This window comes from Hemitrygon akajei, unplaced genomic scaffold (assembly GCF_048418815.1).
Source record: "Hemitrygon akajei unplaced genomic scaffold, sHemAka1.3 Scf000130, whole genome shotgun sequence".
NCBI classification, from domain to species: Eukaryota; Metazoa; Chordata; class Chondrichthyes; order Myliobatiformes; family Dasyatidae; genus Hemitrygon; species Hemitrygon akajei.
In genome coordinates this window covers 1,082,677-1,106,431 of record NW_027332016.1, presented here as the reverse complement: position 1 = coordinate 1,106,431, position 23,755 = coordinate 1,082,677, and the positions used below count along the sequence as shown (strand labels likewise).

Below are 23,755 nucleotides of genomic sequence, written 5' to 3'. Positions count from 1 at the left end.
GGAGCGGCCTCTCTGCTGAAATCGGAGCAGCCGGCTCGGTAGCTTGCTGTCAATCAATACTGAAGGAACTTGGTTTAATATATTGTTTAACCATTCCTTCTCCACGGAATGGCAGCAAAATCGATAGAGATAATATTTATGTGATATCGAATCTGAGAGTGAATTAGTACCGTTAGAGTTGCTGCCCGAAATGCTGAGGGTTTATAATCTTTTTTTTCTTTTTTTTCGTGGTCGGTGCACTGCCCTGATTCCTCCAGGTTGTTACAGCCAAGGGCGTTAATGGGAACAAGGTCCCTCTGCCTATTAAATGCTCCCAATGGCGTTCAACTAAATAGCCTTTGACAACCAAGTCCGGCTCCTGGCCTGCACGTGTGGCTTAGCTACTGACCCCGACGGAACAGTTTCTACTGACAGGAGACGGGGCAAGAGTCTTAATAATTGCCGTTTCGGGCAGATGTGGCTCGTCAGCCGCGGTTGACAGTTCGATTGGAAGGAATACTCTGATCTCAAACCTCCGCTACCTTATGGCTGAATCTACTCATGAGAAAGGATTCGATAGTAAACACAGAGGGAAAACTCCGGATCTGCAGTTCCTAAATTGATTTCAACGCTGACTGGCAACTCCTGCGACGCTGCCGGTGCCAAACTGTATGGATCTCTGCAGATCCTTGCTGTTCATTATGCGCGTGGAGCGGGGCAGCCTTCTACATGGGCAACAGCTTGCTCTCCGTATCGTACTGACCTGGTTTGCGTATCTAGACAGCTAGGGCACAACATCGATGCTCAACTCTGGCCGACAGAGGCCCTCACCTCACACTGCCCTACGAAAGGGTCCCAAATAGTCGAGTGTCAGATTGTGCCCCGTGACCCTTGACTGACCCCACACCGCGTCTGTGGGAGAGGGATGCAGAAGGACTGGTAGAACCACTGACATCCTCGGCCTGGGGAAGAGATGGACACCGCAGCCATGGTGCCACCCACCTGACACAGCTGTCGGGTCTGGCTTTGGTGGCGCTGCAGAGGAGGTTCACCGGGTTGATTCCTGAGATGGGGGGGGGGGGTGATTAGACTACGGGGAACTATTGATTCACCTGGGACTGTACTCACTGGAATTCAGAAGATTGTGAAGAGATCTGATAGGTACATATAAAAATATAACAGGGATGGAAAAATAGAGGCAGGAAAGTTTTTATTCCCAGTGGTAGGAAAGACTAGAACGAGGATGCATAGTCTCAAGATTCGGGGAGTAGATTTAGGATGGAGATATTCTTTCCCAGAGAGTGGAGAATTCTCCGCCCGATAAAGCAGTTGAGCATACCTCAGTAAATATACTTAAGACAAGGTTGGATAGGTTTTTAAATACTAGGGGAATTCAGGGTGATGGGGAGAAGGCAGGCAGGTGGAGATGAGTTCATGGTCAGATCAGCCATGACCTTACTGAATGGCAGAGCTGGCTCGACGGGGCAGATGGCCGACTTCTGCTCCTATTAACTCTGTTCTTACTTCTTATCTTCGACCGGAGCGGGTCGGACCGTGGGCTGAGGAGGAGGAGCACAACGAACAGGGGAATCCCTGAGGGGCACAAGGTGAAACACATGCAGAAATATAAAAAGCTGCGTTAACCTTACCTCATGTCCGCATTTATCTTCTCAGTTGATTTCTGGGCCGATCTCACAAGTTATCTCCTTATTATTCAATCCCCGACCTGGCGCCCACGGATAATGGTAAGGGTCCATCGCATCTAATCGGTCGGGAAAGCTTGCTCGACCCCAAACGTGGGACGGACGTCCTCTCGTTAAAGTCTGCAAGTCCCAGGCTGTGAATTCGAGCCGCCCACGCTCTGCGAGATACGAAGCTCCGCCCAGCAGGTCCCGTCCTGCCCGGGGCAAGACGAGTTTCACCTTAAACGTCCCAGCACAGAGTCACCTGCTCATTCGGAATCAAATCAACTGGAAGCCCTTTGCTAAACAATTCCATTTGCAGGGAATTCAGTAAAAACTAATCTGTAAATCAATTTTCTTGTTTCTTTTTGTGTTTAATTACAGAAGTTTGGCTATAAAATTCATGTTATTTTGCATGCATTTTTTAATCTAAAAGTGGTCGCTGAACCCCCGCCCCTTAAGTCACCCCCGTGTAAGATAAGTCATACGAAAGGGGAACTGTCCAATACAACGTATCGGGAAGGTTGCTTTTCTGGCTCGCTGGGTATTTGCTCCTCTCGCCGGATCACTTCCAGTCGGGTTTCGGGAGTCTGATGTTGGCTGTCTAACTGCTCAGCGGCATGAGTCTCTGAAATATTCGCCGGCCTCCATGGGTATTCAATATTGGGTATCTCCTGCAACTAATAAAGTGGCCACTGAGTGTATGTGCTCGTGGTCTTCTGCTGCTGTAGCCCATCCACTGCCAGGCTCCTCAAGGCTTATTCAAAATGCTTTCATGGCAGGATTTTTTTGAATAACGCTCGCTTTCCAGAGATCGCGCTTGCAGAATCGTTCCCGGCGGGAAACGTCCTGCAAGATCGGGGATGCTGACTGATGTAGCTCAGGTAAATTTCCGTTCGAATTCCCAGCGGATAGACCATGCCCCATTTCACATGTATTTAAATCCAGTGGTCATTAGCGGGGGCAATGGAACTCTTTGCCTCAGGCAGCTGTGCTGAATGGAGATGAGAAGGAATTCATTTCGCCAGAGAGTGGTGAATCTGTGGAATTCTTTGCCACTGGTGGCTGTGGAGACCAAGGCTTTAAGTATATTTAAGGCAGAGTTTGATAGATTCTTGATGGGCCAGGACATGAAGTGATTCCGGAGAACAGAGAACATGGAAATCTGCAGCACATTACAGGTCCTTCGGCCCACAATGCTGAGCCGACCAGGTAACCGCCTCTGAAAAATGACTAGAATTTCCCTACGAAATAGCCTTCTATCTTTTTCTAAGCTCCATGTTCCTGTCTAAGGCTCTCTTAGAAGACCCTATTTTATCCGACTTTTCCACCGTCGCTAGCAGTTCAGTCCACTCACTCACCAGTTTCTGTGTGAAAGACATCCCTTCCGTACCTACCTGCAAGCACGTTATAACTATGGAACACCTCCCACCATCGCCTTCCCCTTCTGTTAGCTATTTCAACACTGGGGAGGGCGGGGGAAAGCCTCTGTCTATGCACACGTTTAACACCCCTGATCACCTTATACGCTTTTTTCAGGTCACCTTTCATCCTCGAAGGAGAAAAGGCAAAAGTTCACTCGACCAAACAAGTCAAGAGATTGGGGCTGAGAGGGAAAATTGGATCCGCCATGATGAATTGACGGAGCAGACTCGATGGGCCAAATGGCCTACTTCTGCTCCCATATCATATGGTCTTATATATTCATATACAACTATGAAGCCGCACTGACTTGTTTTCACAGGAGAGACAGCTCCTTTTCCCCTGGGCTACTGGCGACTGTTTGCGCTGAGACTCGCCCTGCACCTAACGGCACCGCTCATTCATGCAGGGAGCTCAGCGCCTCCCAGGCAAACGGGGAGGATCGGCTTGTCAGCTCGGAACCTGGGAGTGCTAAACAGGGAAAAGACTGAGAGGTTGCCTTGACACCGAAAAGATACGACAATATAGACGACAGAAGTAAAAACGGAAATGCCCCTCTGTCTAAGTCAGGTTCCATGAGGCAATAACATTCGCTTCTCTGTTTGATCTCCATTCAGTCCTTCCCAGGTCCCACTTTGCTGTCGGACCTGCTCCACGGTATCGCCGATCCTGCCAGAACGTGAGAGCGGGCTGGAAATACCCTTCTCCCATCCCAGGTCTCCAGTTAACCTTCCCGGCAGTTTTTTGGACTGTGGTAGGAAACCGGAAAGCCCAAACATTCCACGCCGAGGACTTCCCGGCAGAACAACACCGCAATTGAACTTTGAACTCCGGAACGCCCCTGACCTGTAATAGCTTCGCGCAAACCCCGTGGCTGCTGTTTGCGGCGGCCATGCTTGCACCGTCCGAGTATTGTCATTTACTGGGCTGTGAACCAGATTCACTCAGACTCAGTCCTCAGCCCTCCAACGACACCCTCCCCCCTCGCTGCCGATAGCCAGGGATAGGCAGGGATTCTGATTTCTGGATCATTGGGACCTCTTTAAGGGCAGGTATGACGTGCACACAAAAAAGGGGCTGCGCTGAATCCCAGGGGGACCAATATCCTGGCAGGAATGTTTGCTAAGGCTATTGGGGAGAGATTAAAATAGAATTGTTGGGGGTTGGGAACCGAACTGAAGAGACTGGGGAAGAGGAGGTTGGTTCACAAATAGAGAGAGCTTGTAGATAGTGCAAGAGTGAGGATAATAGGTGACAGAGAAGGGACGCTCTCAGACCGAAGGTTTGAGATGTGTCTATTTTAACGCAAGGAGTGTTATGAATAAAGAGGATGAGCTTACAGCGTGGATCACTACTTGGAGATATGATGTGCTGGCTGTTACAGAGACTTGGATGTGCCAGGGCACAGGAATGTTTACTTCAGATTTTAGATGTTTCAGAAAGGTCCGGGAGGAAGGTTAAAGTGGTGGTGGTGTGGCACTGTTGATCGGAGATCAACTGCTGCAGAAAGGGTGGACGCCATTAAGGGATTGTCTGTGAAGTTTCTGTGGGTGGTCGGCAGGATCAGGAAGGGGTGTTACTGGGTAATAGCATTACTGGGTGTTTTTATACACCGCCTAATAGTAACAGCGATATCGAGGAGCAGACAGGGAAACAGATCCTGTAAAGGTGTAATAATAACAGAATTGTCGTGATTGGAGTTTCTAATATCCCAAATATCGATTGGTATCTCACAAAGGGTTTGGACGCGATGGAGTTGTTAGGTGTGTTCAGGAAGGTTTCCTGACACAATATGTAGATAAAACTACAAGAGGAGAGGCTGTACTCGACTGGCATCAGGAAATCAACCAGGTCAAGTGTCAGAACTCTCAGTGGGAGAGCATTTTGGAGATAGTGATCAAAATTCTATCTCCTTTACAATATCATTGGAGAGAGATAGGAACAGTTAAGTTAGAAAAGCGTTTAATTGGAGTAAGGGGATTATGAGGCTATCGGGCAGGAAATTGGAAGCTTAAACTTGAAACAGATTTTCTCAGTGAAAAGTAGGGAAGAAATGTACAAATTTTCAGGGCATATTTGTGTGGAGTTCTGCATTGGTACGTTCCAGTGAGACAGGGAGGTTATGGAGGGTACAAGTTCAGGGCATATTTGTGTGGAATTCTGCAGTGGGACGTTCCAGTGATACAGGGAGTTTATGGACGTGTACAGGTTCCGGGCATATTTGTGTGGAATTCTGCATTGGTACGTTCCAGTGAGACAGGGAGGTTTTGGAGGGGTACAGGTTCAGGGCATATTTGTGTGGTGTTCTGCAATGGTACGTTCCAGTGAGACAGGGAGGTTATGCACGGTACGGGATCAGGGCATATTTGAGTGGAGTTCGGCATTTGTGCGTTCCAGTGAGACAGGGAGGTTATGGAGGGGTACAGGTTCAGGGCATATTTGTGTGAATTTCTGATTTGGTACGTTCCAGTGAGACAGGGAGGTTATGGAGTGGTACAGGTTCAGGGCAAATTTGTGTGGAGTTCTGCATTGGTACGTTCCAGTGAGACAGGGAGGATATGGACGGGTAGAGGTTCAGGGCATATTTGTGTGGAGTTCTGCATTGGTACGTTCCAGTGAGACAGGGAGATTATGGAGGGGTACAGGTTCAGGGCAAATTTGTGTGGAGTTCTGCATTGGTACGTTCCAGTGAGACAAGGAGGTTATGGAGGGGTACAGGTTCAGGGCATATTTGTGTGGAGTTCTGCATTGGTACGTTCCAGTGAGACAGGGAGGTTATGGAGGGTACAGGTTCAGGACATATTTGTGTGGAGTTCTGCAGTGGTACGTTCCAGGGAGACAGGGAGGATATGGTGGAGTACAGGTTCAGGGCATATTTTTGAGGATTTCTGCATTGGTGCGTTCCAGTGCGACAGGGAGGTTATGGAGGGGTACAGGTTCAGGGAATATTTGTGTGGAGTTCTGCAGTGGTACGTTCCAGTGAGACAGGGAGGTTAAGGTGGAGTACAGGTTCAGGGCATATTTGTGTGGATTTCTGCATTGGTACGTTCCAGTGAGACAGGGAGGTTATGGAGGGGTACAGGTTCAGGGCAAATTTGTGTGGAGTTCTGCATTGGTACGTTCCAGTGAGACAGGGAGGTTATGGAGGGTACAAGTTCAGGGCATATTTGTGAGGAGTTCTGCATTGGTACGTTCCAGTGAGACAGGGTGGTTATGGAGGGGTACAGGTTCAGGGCATATTTGTGTGGAGTTCTGCATTGGTACGTTCCAGTGAGACAGGGAGTTTATGGAGGGGTACAGGTTCAGAGCATATTTGTGTGGTGTTCTGCAATGGTACGTTCCAGTGAGACAGTGAGGTTATGGAGGGTACAGGTTCAGGGCATATTTGTGTGGAGTTCTGCATTGGGACGTTCCAGTGAGACAGGGAGTTTATGGACAGGTACAGGTTCACGGCATATTCGTGTGGAGTTCTGCATTGGTACGTTCCAGTGACACAGGGAGGTTATGGAGGGGTACAGGTTCAGGGCATATTTGTGTGGAATTCTGCAGTGGGACGTTCCAGTGAGACAGGGAGTTTATGGACGTGTACAGGTTCAGGGTATATTTGTGTGGAATTCTGCATTGGTACGTTCCAGTGAGACAGGGAGGTTTTGGAGGGGTACAGGTTCAGTGCATATTTGTGTGGTGTTCTGCAATGGTACGTTCCAGTGAAACAGGGAGGTTATGGAGGGTACAGGTTCAGGACATATTTGTGTGGAGTTCTGCAGTGGTACGTTCCAGGGAGACAGGGAGGATATGCTGGAGTACAGGTTCAGGGCATATTTGTGTGGATTTCTGCATTGGTACGTTCCAGTGAGACAAGGAGGTTATGGAGGGGTACAGGTTCAGGGCATATTTGTGTGGTGTTCTGCAATGGTACGTTCCAGTGAGACAGTGAGGTTATGGAGGGTGCAGGTTCAGGGCAAATTTGTGTGGAGTTCGGTTTTGGGACGTTCCAGTGAGACAGGGAGGTTATGGACGGGTACAGGTTCAGGGCATATTTGTGTGGAGTTCTGCATTGGTACGTTCCAGTGACACAGGGAGGTTATGGAGGGGTACAGGTTCAGGGCATATTTGTGTGAATTTCTGCTTTGGTACGTTCCAGTGAGACAGTGAGGTTATGGAGGGTACAAGTTCAGGGCATATTTGTGTGGAATTCTGCAGTGGGACGTTCCAGTGATACAGGGAGTTTATGGACGTGTACAGGTTCCGGGCATATTTGTGTGGAATTCTGCATTGGTACGTTCCAGTGAGACAGGGAGGTTTTGGAGGTGTACAGGTTCAGTGCATATTTGTGTGGTGTTCTGCAATGGTACGTTCCAGTGAGACAGGGAGGTTATGGAGGGTACAGGTTCAGGACATATTTGTGTGGAGTTCTGCAGTGGTACGTTCCAGTGAGACAGGGAGGATATGGTGGAGTACATGTTCAGGGCATATTTGTGTGGATTTCTGCATTGGTACGTTCCAGTGAGACAGGGAGGTTATGGAGGGGTACAGGTTCAGGGCATATTTGTGTGGTGTTCTGCAATGGTACGTTCCAGTGAGACAGGGAGGTTATGCACGGTACGGGATCAGGGCATATTTGAGTGGAGTTCGGCATTTGTGCGTTCCAGTGAGACAGGGAGGTTATGGAGGGGTACAGGTTCAGGGCATATTTGTGTGAATTTCTGATTTGGTACATTCCAGTGAGACAGGGAGGTTATGGAGTGGTACAGGTTCAGGGCAAATTTGTGTGGAGTTCTGCATTGGTACGTTCCAGTGAGACAGGGAGATTATGGAGGGGTACAGGTTCAGGGCAAATTTGTGTGGAGTTCTGCATTGGTACGTTCCAGTGAGACAAGGAGGTTATGGAGGGGTACAGGTTCAGGGCATATTTGTGTGGAGTTCTGCATTGGTACGTTCCAGTGAGACAGGGAGGTTATGGAGGGTACAGGTTCAGGACATATTTGTGTGGAGTTCTGCAGTGGTACGTTCCAGGGAGACAGGGAGGATATGGTGGAGTACAGGTTCAGGGCATATTTTTGAGGATTTCTGCATTGGTGCGTTCCAGTGCGACAGGGAGGTTATGGAGGGGTACAGGTTCAGGGAATATTTGTGTGGAGTTCTGCAGTGGTACGTTCCAGTGAGACAGGGAGGTTAAGGTGGAGTACAGGTTCAGGGCATATTTGTGTGGATTTCTGCATTGGTACGTTCCAGTGAGACAGGGAGGTTATGGAGGGGTACAGGTTCAGGGCAAATTTGTGTGGAGTTCTGCATTGGTACGTTCCAGTGAGACAGGGAGGTTATGGAGGGTACAAGTTCAGGGCATATTTGTGAGGAGTTCTGCATTGGTACGTTCCAGTGAGACAGGGTGGTTATGGAGGGGTACAGGTTCAGGGCATATTTGTGTGGAGTTCTGCATTGGTACGTTCCAGTGAGACAGGGAGTTTATGGAGGGGTACAGGTTCAGAGCATATTTGTGTGGTGTTCTGCAATGGTACGTTCCAGTGAGACAGTGAGGTTATGGAGGGTACAGGTTCAGGGCATATTTGTGTGGAGTTCTGCATTGGGACGTTCCAGTGAGACAGGGAGTTTATGGACAGGTACAGGTTCACGGCATATTCGTGTGGAGTTCTGCATTGGTACGTTCCAGTGACACAGGGAGGTTATGGAGGGGTACAGGTTCAGGGCATATTTGTGTGGAATTCTGCAGTGGGACGTTCCAGTGAGACAGGGAGTTTATGGACGTGTACAGGTTCAGGGTATATTTGTGTGGAATTCTGCATTGGTACGTTCCAGTGAGACAGGGAGGTTTTGGAGGGGTACAGGTTCAGTGCATATTTGTGTGGTGTTCTGCAATGGTACGTTCCAGTGAAACAGGGAGGTTATGGAGGGTACAGGTTCAGGACATATTTGTGTGGAGTTCTGCAGTGGTACGTTCCAGGGAGACAGGGAGGATATGCTGGAGTACAGGTTCAGGGCATATTTGTGTGGATTTCTGCATTGGTACGTTCCAGTGAGACAAGGAGGTTATGGAGGGGTACAGGTTCAGGGCATATTTGTGTGGTGTTCTGCAATGGTACGTTCCAGTGAGACAGTGAGGTTATGGAGGGTGCAGGTTCAGGGCAAATTTGTGTGGAGTTCGGTGTTGGGACGTTCCAGTGAGACAGGGAGGTTATGGACGGGTACAGGTTCAGGGCATATTTGTGTGGAGTTCTGCATTGGTACGTTCCAGTGACACAGGGAGGTTATGGAGGGGTACAGGTTCAGGGCATATTTGTGTGAATTTCTGCTTTGGTACGTTCCAGTGAGACAGTGAGGTTATGGAGGGTACAAGTTCAGGGCATATTTGTGTGGAATTCTGCAGTGGGACGTTCCAGTGATACAGGGAGTTTATGGACGTGTACAGGTTCCGGGCATATTTGTGTGGAATTCTGCATTGGTACGTTCCAGTGAGACAGGGAGGTTTTGGAGGTGTACAGGTTCAGTGCATATTTGTGTGGTGTTCTGCAATGGTACGTTCCAGTGAGACAGGGAGGTTATGGAGGGTACAGGTTCAGGACATATTTGTGTGGAGTTCTGCAGTGGTACGTTCCAGTGAGACAGGGAGGATATGGTGGAGTACATGTTCAGGGCATATTTGTGTGGATTTCTGCATTGGTACGTTCCAGTGAGACAGGGAGGTTATGGACGGGTACAGGTTCAGGGCATATTTGTGTGGAGTTCTGCATTGGTACGTTCGAGTGACACAGGGAGGTTATGGAGAGGTACAGGTTCAGGGCATATTTGTGTGGAGTTCTGCATTGGTACGTTCCAGTGAGACAGGGAGGTTAAGGAGGGTACAAGTTCAGGGCATATTTGCGTGGAATTCTGCAGTGGGACGTTCCAGTGATACAGGGAGTTTATGGACGTGTACAGGTTCCGGGCATATTTGTGTGGAATTCTGCATTGGTACGTTCCAGTGAGACAGGGAGGTTTTGGAGGGGTACAGGTTCAGGGCATATTTGTGTGGTGTTATGCAATGGTACGTTCCAGTGAGACAGGGAGGTTATGCACGGTACGGGATCAGGGCATATTTGAGTGGAGTTCGGCATTTGTGCGTTCCAGTGAGACAGGGAGGTTATGGAGGGGTACAGGTTCAGGGCATATTTGTGTGAATTTCTGCTTTGGTACGTTCCAGTGAGACAGGGAGGTTATGGAGTGGTACAGGTTCAGGGCAAATTTGTGTGGAGTTCTGCATTGGTACGTTCCAGTGAGACAAGCAGGTTATGGGCGGGTACAGGTTCAGGACATATTTGTGAGGAATTCTGCATTGGTACGTTCCAGTGAGACAGGGAGGTTATGGAGGGTACAGGTTCAGGGCATATTTGTGTGGAGCTCTGCGTTGGGACGTTCCACTGAGACAGGGAGGATACGGACGGGTACAGGTTCAGGGCATATTTGTGTGGAGTTCTGCATTGGTACGTTCCAGTGAGACAGGCAGATTATGGAGGGGTACAGGTTCAGGGCAAATTTGTGTGGAGTTCTGCATTGGTACGTTCCAGTGAGACAAGGAGGTTATGGAGGGGTACAGGTTCAGGGCATATTTGTGTGGAGTTCTGCATTGGTACGTTCCAGTGAGACAGGGAGGTTATGGAGGGTACAGGTTCAGGACATATTTGTGTGGAGTTCTGCAGTGGTACGTTCCAGGGAGACAGGGAGGATATCGTGGAGTACAGGTTCAGGGCATATTTTTGAGGATTTCTGCATTGGTGCGTTCCAGTGCGACAGGGAGGTTATGGAGGGGTACAGGTTCAGGGCATATTTGTGTGGAGTTCTGCAGTGGTACGTTCCAGTGAGACAGGGAGGTTTACGTGGAGTACAGGTTCAGGGCATATTTGTGTGGATTTCTGCATTGGTACGTTCCAGTGAGACAGGGAGGTTATGGAGGGGTACAGGTTCAGGGCAAATTTGTGTGGAGTTCTGCATTGGTATGTTCCAGTGAGACAGGGAGGTTATGGAGGGTACAAGTTCAGGGCATATTTGTGAGGAGTTCTGCATTGGTACGTTCCAGTGAGACAGGGTGGTTATGGAGGGGTACAGGTTCAGGGCATATTTGTGTGGAGTTCTGCATTGGTTCGTTCCAGTGAGACAGGGAGTTTATGGAGGGGTACAGGTTCAGAGCATATTTGTGTGGTGTTCTGCAATGGTACGTTCCAGTGAGACAGTGAGGTTATGGAGGGTACAGGTTCAGGGCATATTTGTGTGGAGTTCTGCGTTGGGACGTTCCAGTGAGACAGGGAGTTTATGGACGGGTACAGGTTCATGGCATATTCGTGTGGAGTTCTGCATTGGTACGTTCCAGTGACACAGGGAGGTTATGGAGGGGTACAGGTTCAGGGCATATTTGTGTGGAACTCTGCAGTGGGACGTTCCAGTGAGACAGGGAGTTTATGGACGTGTACAGGTTCTGGGTGTATTTGTGTGGAATTCTGCATTGGTACGTTCCAGTGAGACAGGGAGGTTTTGGAGGGGTACAGGTTCAGTGCATATTTGTGTGGTGTTCTGCAATGGTACGTTCCAGTGAAACAGGGAGGTTATGGAGGGTACAGGTTCAGGACATATTTGTGTGGAGTTCTGCAGTGGTACGTTCCAGGGAGACAGGGAGGATATGCTGGAGTACAGGTTCTGGGCATATTTGTGTGGATTTCTGCATTGGTACGTTCCAGTGAGACAAGGAGGGTATGGAGGGGTACAGGTTCAGGGCATATTTGTGTGGTGTTCTGCAATGGTACGTTCCAGTGAGACAGTGAGGTTATGGAGGGTGCAGGTTCAGGGCAAATTTGTGTGGAGTTCGGTGTTGGGACGTTCCAGTGAGACAGGGAGGTTATGGACGGGTACAGGTTCAGGGCATATTTGTGTGGAGTTCTGCATTGGTACGTTCCAGTGACACAGGGAGGTTATGGAGGGGTACAGGTTCAGGGCATATTTGTGTGAATTTCTGCTTTGGTACGTTCCAGTGAGACAGTGAGGTTATGGAGGGTACAGATTCAGGGCATATTTGTGTGGAGTTCAGCGTTGGGACGTTCCAGTCAGACAGTGAGGTTATGGAGGGTAAAGGTTCAGGGCATATTTGTGTGGAGTTCTGCGTTAGGACGTTCCAGTGAGACAGGGAGGATATGGACGGGTACAGGTTCACGGCATATTTGTGTGGAGTTCTGCATTGGTACGTTCCAGTGACACAGGGAGGTTTTGGAGGGGTACAGGTTCAGTGCATATTTGTGTGGTGTTCTGCAATGGTACGTTCCAGTGAGACAGGGAGGTTATGGAGGGTACAGGTTCAGGGCATATTTGTGTGGTGTTCTGCAATGGTACGTTCCAGTGAGACAGGGAGGTTATGGAGGGTACAGGTTCAGGACATATTTGTGTGGAGTTCTGCAGTGGTACGTTCCTGGGAGACAGGGAGGATATGGTGGAGTACAGGTTCAGGGCATATTTGTGTGGATTTCTGCATTGGTACCTTCCAGTGAGACAGGGAGGTTATGGAGGGGTACAGGTTCAGGGCATATTTGTGTGGTGTTCTGCATTGGTACGTTCCAGTGAGACAGGGAGGTTATGGAGGGTACAGGTTCAGGGCATATTTGTGTGGAGTTCTGCGTTGGGACGTTCCACTGAGACAGGGAGGATATGGACGGGTACAGGTTCAGGGCATATTTGTGTGGAGTTCTGCATTGGTACGTTCCAGTGAGACAGGGAGATTATGGAGGGGTACAGGTTCAGGGCAAATTTGTGTGGAGTTCTGCATTGGTACGTTCCAGTGAGACAAGGAGGTTATGGAGGGGTACAGGTTCAGGGCATATTTGTGTGGAGTTCTGCATTGGTACGTTCCAGTGAGACAGGGAGGTTATGGAGGGTACAGGTTCAGGACATATTTGTGTGGAGTTCTGCAGTGGTACGTTCCAGGGAGACAGGGAGGATATGGTGGAGTACAGGTTCAGGGCATATTTGTGTGGATTTCTGAATTGGTACGTTCCAGTGAGACAAGGAGGTTATGGAGGGGTACAGGTTCAGGGCATATTTGTGTGGTGTTCTGCAATGGTACGTTCCAGTGAGACAGTGAGGTTATGGAGGGTGCAGGTTCAGGGCAAATTTGTGTGGAGTTCGGTGTTGGGACGTTCCAGTGAGACAGGGAGGTTATGGAGGGTACAGATTCAGGGCATATTTGTCTGGAGTTCAGCGTTGGGACGTTCCAGTCAGACAGTGAGGTTATGGAGGGTAAAGGTTCAGGGCATATTTGTGTGGAGTTCTGCGTTAGGACGTTCCAGTGAGACAGGGAGGATATGGACGGGTACAGGTTCACGGCATATTTGTGTGGAGTTCTGCATTGGTACGTTCCAGTGAGACAGGGAGGTTTTGGAGGGGTACAGGTTCAGTGCATATTTGTGTGGTGTTCTGCAATGGTACGTTCCAGTGAGACAGGGAGGTTATGGAGGGTACAGGTTCAGTGCATATTTGTGTGGTGTTCTGCAATGGTACGTTCCAGTGAGACAGGGAGGTTATGGAGGGTACAGGTTCAGGACATATTTGTGTGGAGTTCTGCAGTGGTACGTTCCTGGGAGACAGGGAGGATATGGTGGAGTACAGGTTCAGGGCATATTTGTGTGGATTTCTGCATTGGTACGTTCCAGTGAGACAGGGAGGTTATGGAGGGGTACAGGTTCAGGGCATATTTGTGTGGTGTTCTGCATTGGTACGTTCCAGTGAGACAGGGAGGTTATGGAGGGTACAGGTTCAGGGCATATTTGTGTGCAGTTCTGCGTTGGGACGTTCCACTGAGACAGGGAGGATATGGACGGGTACAGGTTCAGGGCATATTTGTGTGGAGTTCTGCATTGGTACGTTCCAGTGAGACAGGGAGATTATGGAGGGGTACAGGTTCAGGGCAAATTTGTGTGGAGTTCTGCATTGGTACGTTCCAGTGAGACAAGGAGGTTATGGAGGGGTACAGGTTCAGGGCATATTTGTGTGGAGTTCTGCATTGGTATGTTCCAGTGAGACAGGGAGGTTATGGAGGGTACAAGTTCAGGGCATATTTGTGAGGAGTTCTGCATTGGTACGTTCCAGTGAGACAGGGTGGTTATGGAGGGGTACAGGTTCAGGGCATATTTGTGTGGAGTTCTGCATTGGTACGTTCCAGTGAGACAGGGAGTTTATGGAGGGGTACAGGTTCAGAGCATATTTGTGTGGTGTTCTGCAATGGTACGTTCCAGTGAGACAGTGAGGTTATGGAGGGTACAGGTTCAGGGCATATTTGTGTGGAGTTCTGCGTTGGGACGTTCCAGTGAGACAGGGAGTATATGGACGGGTACAGGTTCATGGCATATTCGTGTGGAGTTCTGCATTGGTACGTTCCAGTGACACAGGGAGGTTATGGAGGGGTACAGGTTCAGGGCATATTTGTGTGGAACTCTGCAGTGGGACGTTCCAGTGAGACAGGGAGTTTATGGACGTGTACAGGTTCAGGGTGTATTTGTGTGGAATTCTGCATTGGTACGTTCCAGTGAGACAGGGAGGTTTTGGAGGGGTACAGGTTCAGTGCATATTTGTGTGGTGTTCTGCAATGGTACGTTCCAGTGAAACAGGGAGGTTATGGAGGGTACAGGTTCAGGACATATTTGTGTGGAGTTCTGCAGTGGTACGTTCCAGGGAGACAGGGAGGATATGCTGGAGTACAGGTTCAGGGCATATTTGTGTGGATTTCTGCATTGGTACGTTCCAGTGAGACAAGGAGGTTATGGAGGGGTACAGGTTCAGGGCATATTTGTGTGGTGTTCTGTAATGGTACGTTCCAGTGAGACAGTGAGGTTATGGAGGGTGCAGGTTCAGGGCAAATTTGTGTGGAGTTCGGTGTTGGGACGTTCCAGTGAGACAGGGAGGTTATGGACGGGTACAGGTTCAGGGCATATTTGTGTGGAGTTCTGCATTGGTACGTTCCAGTGACACAGGGAGGTTTTGGAGGGGTACAGGTTCAGTGCATATTTGTGTGGTGTTCTGCAATGGTACGTTCCAGTGAGACAGGGAGGTTATGGAGGGTACAGGTTCAGGGCATATTTGTGTGGTGTTCTGCAATGGTACGTTCCAGTGAGACAGGGAGGTTATGGAGGGTACAGGTTCAGGACATATTTGTGTGGAGTTCTGCAGTGGTACGTTCCTGGGAGACAGGGAGGATATGGTGGAGTACAGGTTCAGGGCATATTTGTGTGGATTTCTGCATTGGTACGTTCCAGTGAGACAGGGAGGTTATGGAGGGGTACAGGTTCAGGGCATATTTGTGTGAATTTCTGCTTTGGTACGTTCCAGTGAGACAGTGAGGTTATGGAGGGTACAGATTTAGGGCATATTTGTGTGGAGTTCAGCGTTGGGACGTTCCAGTCAGACAGTGAGGTTATGGAGGGTAAAGGTTCAGGGCATATTTGTGTGGAGTTCTGCGTTAGGACGTTCCAGTGAGACAGGGAGGATATGGACGGGTACAGGTTCACGGCATATTTGTGTGGAGTTCTGCATTGGTACGTTTAAGTGACACAGGGAGGTTTTGGAGGGGTACAGGTTCAGAGCATATTTGTGTGGTGTTCTGCAATGGTACGTTCCAGTGAGACAGGGAGGTTATGGAGGGTACAGGTTCAGGGCATATTTGTGTGGTGTTCTGCAATGGTACGTTCCAGTGAGACAGGGAGGTTATGGAGGGTACAGGTTCAGGACATATTTGTGTGGAGTTCTGCAGTGGTACGTTCCTGGGAGACAGGGAGGATATGGTGGAGTACAGGTTCAGGGCATATTTGTGTGGATTTCTGCATTGGTACGTTCCAGTGAGACAGGGAGGTTATGGAGGGGTACAGGTTCAGGGCATATTTGTGTGGTGTTCTGCATTGGTACGTTCCAGTGAGACAGGGAGGTTATGGAGGGTACAGGTTCAGGGCATATTTGTGAGGAGTTCTGCGTTGGGACGTTCCACTGAGACAGGGAGGATATGGACGGGTACAGGTTCAGGGCATATTTGTGTGGAGTTCTGCATTGGTACGTTTCAGTGAGACAGGGAGATTATGGAGGGGTACAGGTTCAGGGCAAATTTGTGTGGAGTTCTGCATTGGTACGTTCCAGTGAGACAAGGAGGTTATGGAGGGGTACAGGTTCAGGGCATATTTGTGTGGAGTTCTGCATTGGTACGTTCCAGTGAGACAGGGAGGTTATGGAGGGTACAGGTTCAGGACATATTTGTGTGGAGTTCTGCAGTGGTACGTTCCAGGGAGACAGGGAGGATATGGTGGAGTACAGGTTCAGGGCATATTTGTGTGGATTTCTGCATTGGTACGTTCCAGTGAGACAAGGAGGTTATGGAGGGGTACAGGTTCAGGGCATATTTGTGTGGTGTTCTGCTTTGGTACGTTCCAGTGAGACAGTGAGGTTATGGAGGGTACAGATTCAGGGCATATTTGTGTGGAGTTCAGCGTTGGGACGTTCCAGTCAGACAGTGAGGTTATGGAGGGTAAAGGTTCAGGGCATATTTGTGTGGAGTTCTGCGTTAGGACGTTCCAGTGAGACAGGGAGGATATGGACGGGTACAGGTTCACGGCATATTTGTGTGGAGTTCTGCATTGGTACGTTCCAGTGACACAGGGAGGTTTTGGAGGGGTACAGGTTCAGTGCATATTTGTGTGGTGTTCTGCAATGGTACGTTCCAGTGAGACAGGGAGGTTATGGAGGGTACAGGTTCAGGGCATATTTGTGTGCTGTTCTGCAATGGTACGTTCCAGTGAGACAGGGAGGTTATGGAGGGTACAGGTTCAGGACATATTTGTGTGGAGTTCTGCAGTGGTACGTTCCTGGGAGACAGGGAGGATATGGTGGAGTACAGGTTCAGGGCATGTTTGTGTGGATTTCTGCATTGGTACGTTCCAGTGAGACAGGGAGGTTATGGAGGGGTACAGGTTCAGGGCATATTTGTGTGGTGTTCTGCATTGGTACGTTCCAGTGAGACAGGGAGGTTATGGAGGGTACAGGTTCAGGGCATATTTGTGTGGAGTTCTGCGTTGGGACGTTCCACTGAGACAGGGAGGATATGGACGGGTACAGGTTCAGGGCATATTTGTGTGGAGTTCTGCATTGGTACGTTCCAGTGAGACAGGGAGATTATGGAGGGGTACAGGTTCAGGGCAAATTTGTGTGGAGTTCTGCATTGGTACGTTCCAGTGAGACAAGGAGGTTATGGAGGGGTACAGGTTCAGGGCATATTTGTGTGGAGTTCTGCATTGGTACGTTCCAGTGAGACAGGGAGGTTATGGAGGGTACAGGTTCAGGACATATTTGTGTGGAGTTCTGCAGTGGTACGTTCCAGGGAGACAGGGAGGATATGGTGGAGTACAGGTTCAGGGCATATTTTTGAGGATTTCTGCATTGGTGCGTTCCAGTGCGACAGGGAGGTTATAGAGGGGTACAGGTTCAGGGCATATTTGTGTGGATTTCTGCATTGGTACGTTCCAGTGAGACAGGGAGGTTATGGAGGGGTACAGGTTCAGGGCAAATTTGTGTGCAGTTCTGCATTGGTATGTTCCAGTGAGACAGGGAGGTTATGGAGGGTACAAGTTCAGGGCATATTTGTGAGGAGTTCTGCATTGGTACGTTCCAGTGAGACAGGGTGGTTATGGAGGGGTACAGGTTCAGGGCATATTTGTGTGGAGTTCTGCATTGGTACGTTCCAGTGAGACAGGGAGTTTATGGAGGGGTACAGGTTCAGAGCATATTTGTGTGGTGTTCTGCAATGGTATGTTCCAGTGAGACAGTGTGGTTATGGAGGGTACAGGTTCAGGGCATATTTGTGTGGAGTTCTGCGTTGGGACGTTCCAGTGAGACAGGGAGTTATGGACGGGTACAGGTTCATGGCATATTCGTGTGGAGTTCTGCATTGGTACGTTCCAGTGACACAGGGAGGTTATGGAGGGGTACAGGTTCAGGGCATATTTGTGTGGAACTCTGCAGTGGGACGTTCCAGTGAGACAGGGAGTTTATGGACGTGTACAGGGTCAGGGTGTATTTGTGTGGAATTCTGCATTGGTACGTTCCAGTGAGACAGGGAGGTTTTGGAGGGGTACAGGTTCAGTGCCTATTTGTGTGGTGTTCTGCAATGGTACGTTCCAGTGAAACAGGGAGGTTATGGAGGGTACAGGTTCAGGACATATTTGTGTGGAGTTCTGCAGTGGTACGTTCCAGGGAGACAGGGAGGATATGCTGGAGTACAGGTTCAGGGCATATTTGTGTGGATTTCTGCATTGGTACGTTCCAGTGAGACAAGGAGGTTATGGAGGGGTACAGGTTCAGGGCATATTTGTGTGGTGTTCTGTAATGGTACGTTCCAGTGAGACAGTGAGGTTATGGAGGGTGCAGGTTCAGGGCAAATTTGTGTGGAGTTCGGTGTTGGGACGTTCCAGTGAGACAGGGAGGTTATGGACGGGTACAGGTTCAGGGCATATTTGTGTGGAGTTCTGCATTGGTACGTTCCAGTGACACAGGGAGGTTTTGGAGGGGTACAGGTTCAGTGCATATTTGTGTGGTGTTCTGCAATGGTACGTTCCAGTGAGACAGGGAGGTTATGGAGGGTACAGGTTCAGGGCATATTTGTGTGGTGTTCTGCAATGGTACGTTCCAGTGAGACAGGGAGGTTATGGAGGGTACAGGTTCAGGACATATTTGTGTGGAGTTCTGCAGTGGTACGTTCCTGGGAGACAGGGAGGATATGGTGGAGTACAGGTTCAGGGCATATTTGTGTGGATTTCTGCATTGGTACGTTCCAGTGAGACAGGGAGGTTATGGAGGGGTACAGGTTCAGGGCATATTTGTGTGAATTTCTGCTTTGGTACGTTCCAGTGAGACAGTGAGGTTATGGAGGGTACAGATTTAGGGCATATTTGTGTGGAGTTCAGCGTTGGGACGTTCCAGTCAGACAGTGAGGTTATGGAGGGTAAAGGTTCAGGGCATATTTGTGTGGAGTTCTGCGTTAGGACGTTCCAGTGAGACAGGGAGGATATGGACGGGTACAGGTTCACGGCATATTTGTGTGGAGTTCTGCATTGGTACGTTTCAGTGAGACAGGGAGATTATGGAGGGGTACAGGTTCAGGGCAAATTTGTGTGGAGTTCTGCATTGGTACGTTCCAGTGAGACAAGGAGGTTATGGAGGGGTACAGGTTCAGGGCATATTTGTGTGGAGTTCTGCATTGGTACGTTCCAGTGAGACAGGGAGGTTATGGAGGGTACAGGTTCAGGACATATTTGTGTGGAGTTCTGCAGTGGTACGTTCCAGGGAGACAGGGAGGATATGGTGGAGTACAGGTTCAGGGCATATTTGTGTGGATTTCTGCATTGGTACGTTCCAGTGAGACAAGGAGGTTATGGAGGGGTACAGGTTCAGGGCATATTTGTGTGGTGTTCTGCTTTGGTACGTTCCAGTGAGACAGTGAGGTTATGGAGGGTACAGATTCAGGGCATATTTGTGTGGAGTTCAGCGTTGGGACGTTCCAGTCAGACAGTGAGGTTATGGAGGGTAAAGGTTCAGGGCATATTTGTGTGGAGTTCTGCGTTAGGACGTTCCAGTGAGACAGGGAGGATATGGACGGGTACAGGTTCACGGCATATTTGTGTGGAGTTCTGCATTGGTACGTTCCAGTGACACAGGGAGGTTTTGGAGGGGTACAGGTTCAGTGCATATTTGTGTGGTGTTCTGCAATGGTACGTTCCAGTGAGACAGGGAGGTTATGGAGGGTACAGGTTCAGGGCATATTTGTGTGCTGTTCTGCAATGGTACGTTCCAGTGAGACAGGGAGGTTATGGAGGGTACAGGTTCAGGACATATTTGTGTGGAGTTCTGCAGTGGTACGTTCCTGGGAGACAGGGAGGATATGGTGGAGTACAGGTTCAGGGCATGTTTGTGTGGATTTCTGCATTGGTACGTTCCAGTGAGACAGGGAGGTTATGGAGGGGTACAGGTTCAGGGCATATTTGTGTGGTGTTCTGCATTGGTACGTTCCAGTGAGACAGGGAGGTTATGGAGGGTACAGGTTCAGGGCATATTTGTGTGGAGTTCTGCGTTGGGACGTTCCACTGAGACAGGGAGGATATGGACGGGTACAGGTTCAGGGCATATTTGTGTGGAGTTCTGCATTGGTACGTTCCAGTGAGACAGGGAGATTATGGAGGGGTACAGGTTCAGGGCAAATTTGTGTGGAGTTCTGCATTGGTACGTTCCAGTGAGACAAGGAGGTTATGGAGGGGTACAGGTTCAGGGCATATTTGTGTGGAGTTCTGCATTGGTACGTTCCAGTGAGACAGGGAGGTTATGGAGGGTACAGGTTCAGGACATATTTGTGTGGAGTTCTGCAGTGGTACGTTCCAGGGAGACAGGGAGGATATGGTGGAGTACAGGTTCAGGGCATATTTTTGAGGATTTCTGCATTGGTGCGTTCCAGTGCGACAGGGAGGTTATAGAGGGGTACAGGTTCAGGGCATATTTGTGTGGATTTCTGCATTGGTACGTTCCAGTGAGACAGGGAGGTTATGGAGGGGTACAGGTTCAGGGCAAATTTGTGTGCAGTTCTGCATTGGTATGTTCCAGTGAGACAGGGAGGTTATGGAGGGTACAAGTTCAGGGCATATTTGTGAGGAGTTCTGCATTGGTACGTTCCAGTGAGACAGGGTGGTTATGGAGGGGTACAGGTTCAGGGCATATTTGTGTGGAGTTCTGCATTGGTACGTTCCAGTGAGACAGGGAGTTTATGGAGGGGTACAGGTTCAGAGCATATTTGTGTGGTGTTCTGCAATGGTATGTTCCAGTGAGACAGTGTGGTTATGGAGGGTACAGGTTCAGGGCATATTTGTGTGGAGTTCTGCGTTGGGACGTTCCAGTGAGACAGGGAGTTATGGACGGGTACAGGTTCATGGCATATTCGTGTGGAGTTCTGCATTGGTACGTTCCAGTGACACAGGGAGGTTATGGAGGGGTACAGGTTCAGGGCATATTTGTGTGGAACTCTGCAGTGGGACGTTCCAGTGAGACAGGGAGTTTATGGACGTGTACAGGGTCAGGGTGTATTTGTGTGGAATTCTGCATTGGTACGTTCCAGTGAGACAGGGAGGTTTTGGAGGGGTACAGGTTCAGTGCCTATTTGTGTGGTGTTCTGCAATGGTACGTTCCAGTGAAACAGGGAGGTTATGGAGGGTACAGGTTCAGGACATATTTGTGTGGAGTTCTGCAGTGGTACGTTCCAGGGAGACAGGGAGGATATGCTGGAGTACAGGTTCAGGGCATATTTGTGTGGATTTCTGCATTGGTACGTTCCAGTGAGACAAGGAGGTTATGGAGGGGTACAGGTTCAGGGCATATTTGTGTGGTGTTCTGTAATGGTACGTTCCAGTGAGACAGTGAGGTTATGGAGGGTGCAGGTTCAGGGCAAATTTGTGTGGAGTTCGGTGTTGGGACGTTCCAGTGAGACAGGGAGGTTATGGACGGGTACAGGTTCAGGGCATATTTGTGTGGAGTTCTGCATTGGTACGTTCCAGTGACACAGGGAGGTTTTGGAGGGGTACAGGTTCAGTGCATATTTGTGTGGTGTTCTGCAATGGTACGTTCCAGTGAGACAGGGAGGTTATGGAGGGTACAGGTTCAGGGCATATTTGTGTGGTGTTCTGCAATGGTACGTTCCAGTGAGACAGGGAGGTTATGGAGGGTACAGGTTCAGGACATATTTGTGTGGAGTTCTGCAGTGGTACGTTCCTGGGAGACAGGGAGGATATGGTGGAGTACAGGTTCAGGGCATATTTGTGTGGATTTCTGCATTGGTACGTTCCAGTGAGACAGGGAGGTTATGGAGGGGTACAGGTTCAGGGCATATTTGTGTGAATTTCTGCTTTGGTACGTTCCAGTGAGACAGTGAGGTTATGGAGGGTACAGATTTAGGGCATATTTGTGTGGAGTTCAGCGTTGGGACGTTCCAGTCAGACAGTGAGGTTATGGAGGGTAAAGGTTCAGGGCATATTTGTGTGGAGTTCTGCGTTAGGACGTTCCAGTGAGACAGGGAGGATATGGACGGGTACAGGTTCACGGCATATTTGTGTGGAGTTCTGCATTGGTACGTTTAAGTGACACAGGGAGGTTTTGGAGGGGTACAGGTTCAGAGCATATTTGTGTGGTGTTCTGCAATGGTACGTTCCAGTGAGACAGGGAGGTTATGGAGGGTACAGGTTCAGGGCATATTTGTGTGGTGTTCTGCAATGGTACGTTCCAGTGAGACAGGGAGGTTATGGAGGGTACAGGTTCAGGACATATTTGTGTGGAGTTCTGCAGTGGTACGTTCCTGGGAGACAGGGAGGATATGGTGGAGTACAGGTTCAGGGCATATTTGTGTGGATTTCTGCATTGGTACGTTCCAGTGAGACAGGGAGGTTATGGAGGGGTACAGGTTCAGGGCATATTTGTGTGGTGTTCTGCATTGGTACGTTCCAGTGAGACAGGGAGGTTATGGAGGGTACAGGTTCAGGGCATATTTGTGAGGAGTTCTGCGTTGGGACGTTCCACTGAGACAGGGAGGATATGGACGGGTACAGGTTCAGGGCATATTTGTGTGGAGTTCTGCATTGGTACGTTTCAGTGAGACAGGGAGATTATGGAGGGGTACAGGTTCAGGGCAAATTTGTGTGGAGTTCTGCATTGGTACGTTCCAGTGAGACAAGGAGGTTATGGAGGGGTACAGGTTCAGGGCATATTTGTGTGGAGTTCTGCATTGGTACGTTCCAGTGAGACAGGGAGGTTATGGAGGGTACAGGTTCAGGACATATTTGTGTGGAGTTCTGCAGTGGTACGTTCCAGGGAGACAGGGAGGATATGGTGGAGTACAGGTTCAGGGCATATTTGTGTGGATTTCTGCATTGGTACGTTCCAGTGAGACAAGGAGGTTATGGAGGGGTACAGGTTCAGGGCATATTTGTGAGGTGTTCTGCTTTGGTACGTTCCAGTGAGACAGTGAGGTTATGGAGGGTACAGATTCAGGGCATATTTGTGTGGAGTTCAGCGTTGGGACGTTCCAGTCAGACAGTGAGGTTATGGAGGGTAAAGGTTCAGGGCATATTTGTGTGGAGTTCTGCGTTAGGACGTTCCAGTGAGACAGGGAGGATATGGACGGGTACAGGTTCACGGCATATTTGTGTGGAGTTCTGCATTGGTACGTTCCAGTGACACAGGGAGGTTTTGGAGGGGTACAGGTTCAGTGCATATTTGTGTGGTGTTCTGCAATGGTACGTTCCAGTGAGACAGGGAGGTTATGGAGGGTACAGGTTCAGGGCATATTTGTGTGCTGTTCTGCAATGGTACGTTCCAGTGAGACAGGGAGGTTATGGAGGGTACAGGTTCAGGACATATTTGTGTGGAGTTCTGCAGTGGTACGTTCCTGGGAGACAGGGAGGATATGGTGGAGTACAGGTTCAGGGCATGTTTGTGTGGATTTCTGCATTGGTACGTTCCAGTGAGACAGGGAGGTTATGGAGGGGTACAGGTTCAGGGCATATTTGTGTGGTGTTCTGCATTGGTACGTTCCAGTGAGACAGGGAGGTTATGGAGGGTACAGGTTCAGGGCA

General features: G+C 49.5%; 1 protein-coding gene across 1 annotated transcript in view; it reads right to left on the bottom strand.

Annotated features, from left to right (window-relative positions):
- The window catches only part of LOC140723727 (uncharacterized), a 70,662-nt gene extending 68,860 nt beyond the window's left edge, over positions 1–1,802 (bottom strand). The window contains exon 1 of the mRNA XM_073038277.1: positions 1,629–1,802. Within this exon, the coding sequence (XP_072894378.1) occupies positions 1,629–1,633 (5 nt within the window). The 5' untranslated portion in view covers positions 1,634–1,802. The remainder of the gene's footprint in view (positions 1–1,628) is intronic.
- Positions 1,803–23,755: the final 21,953 nt, after the last annotated feature.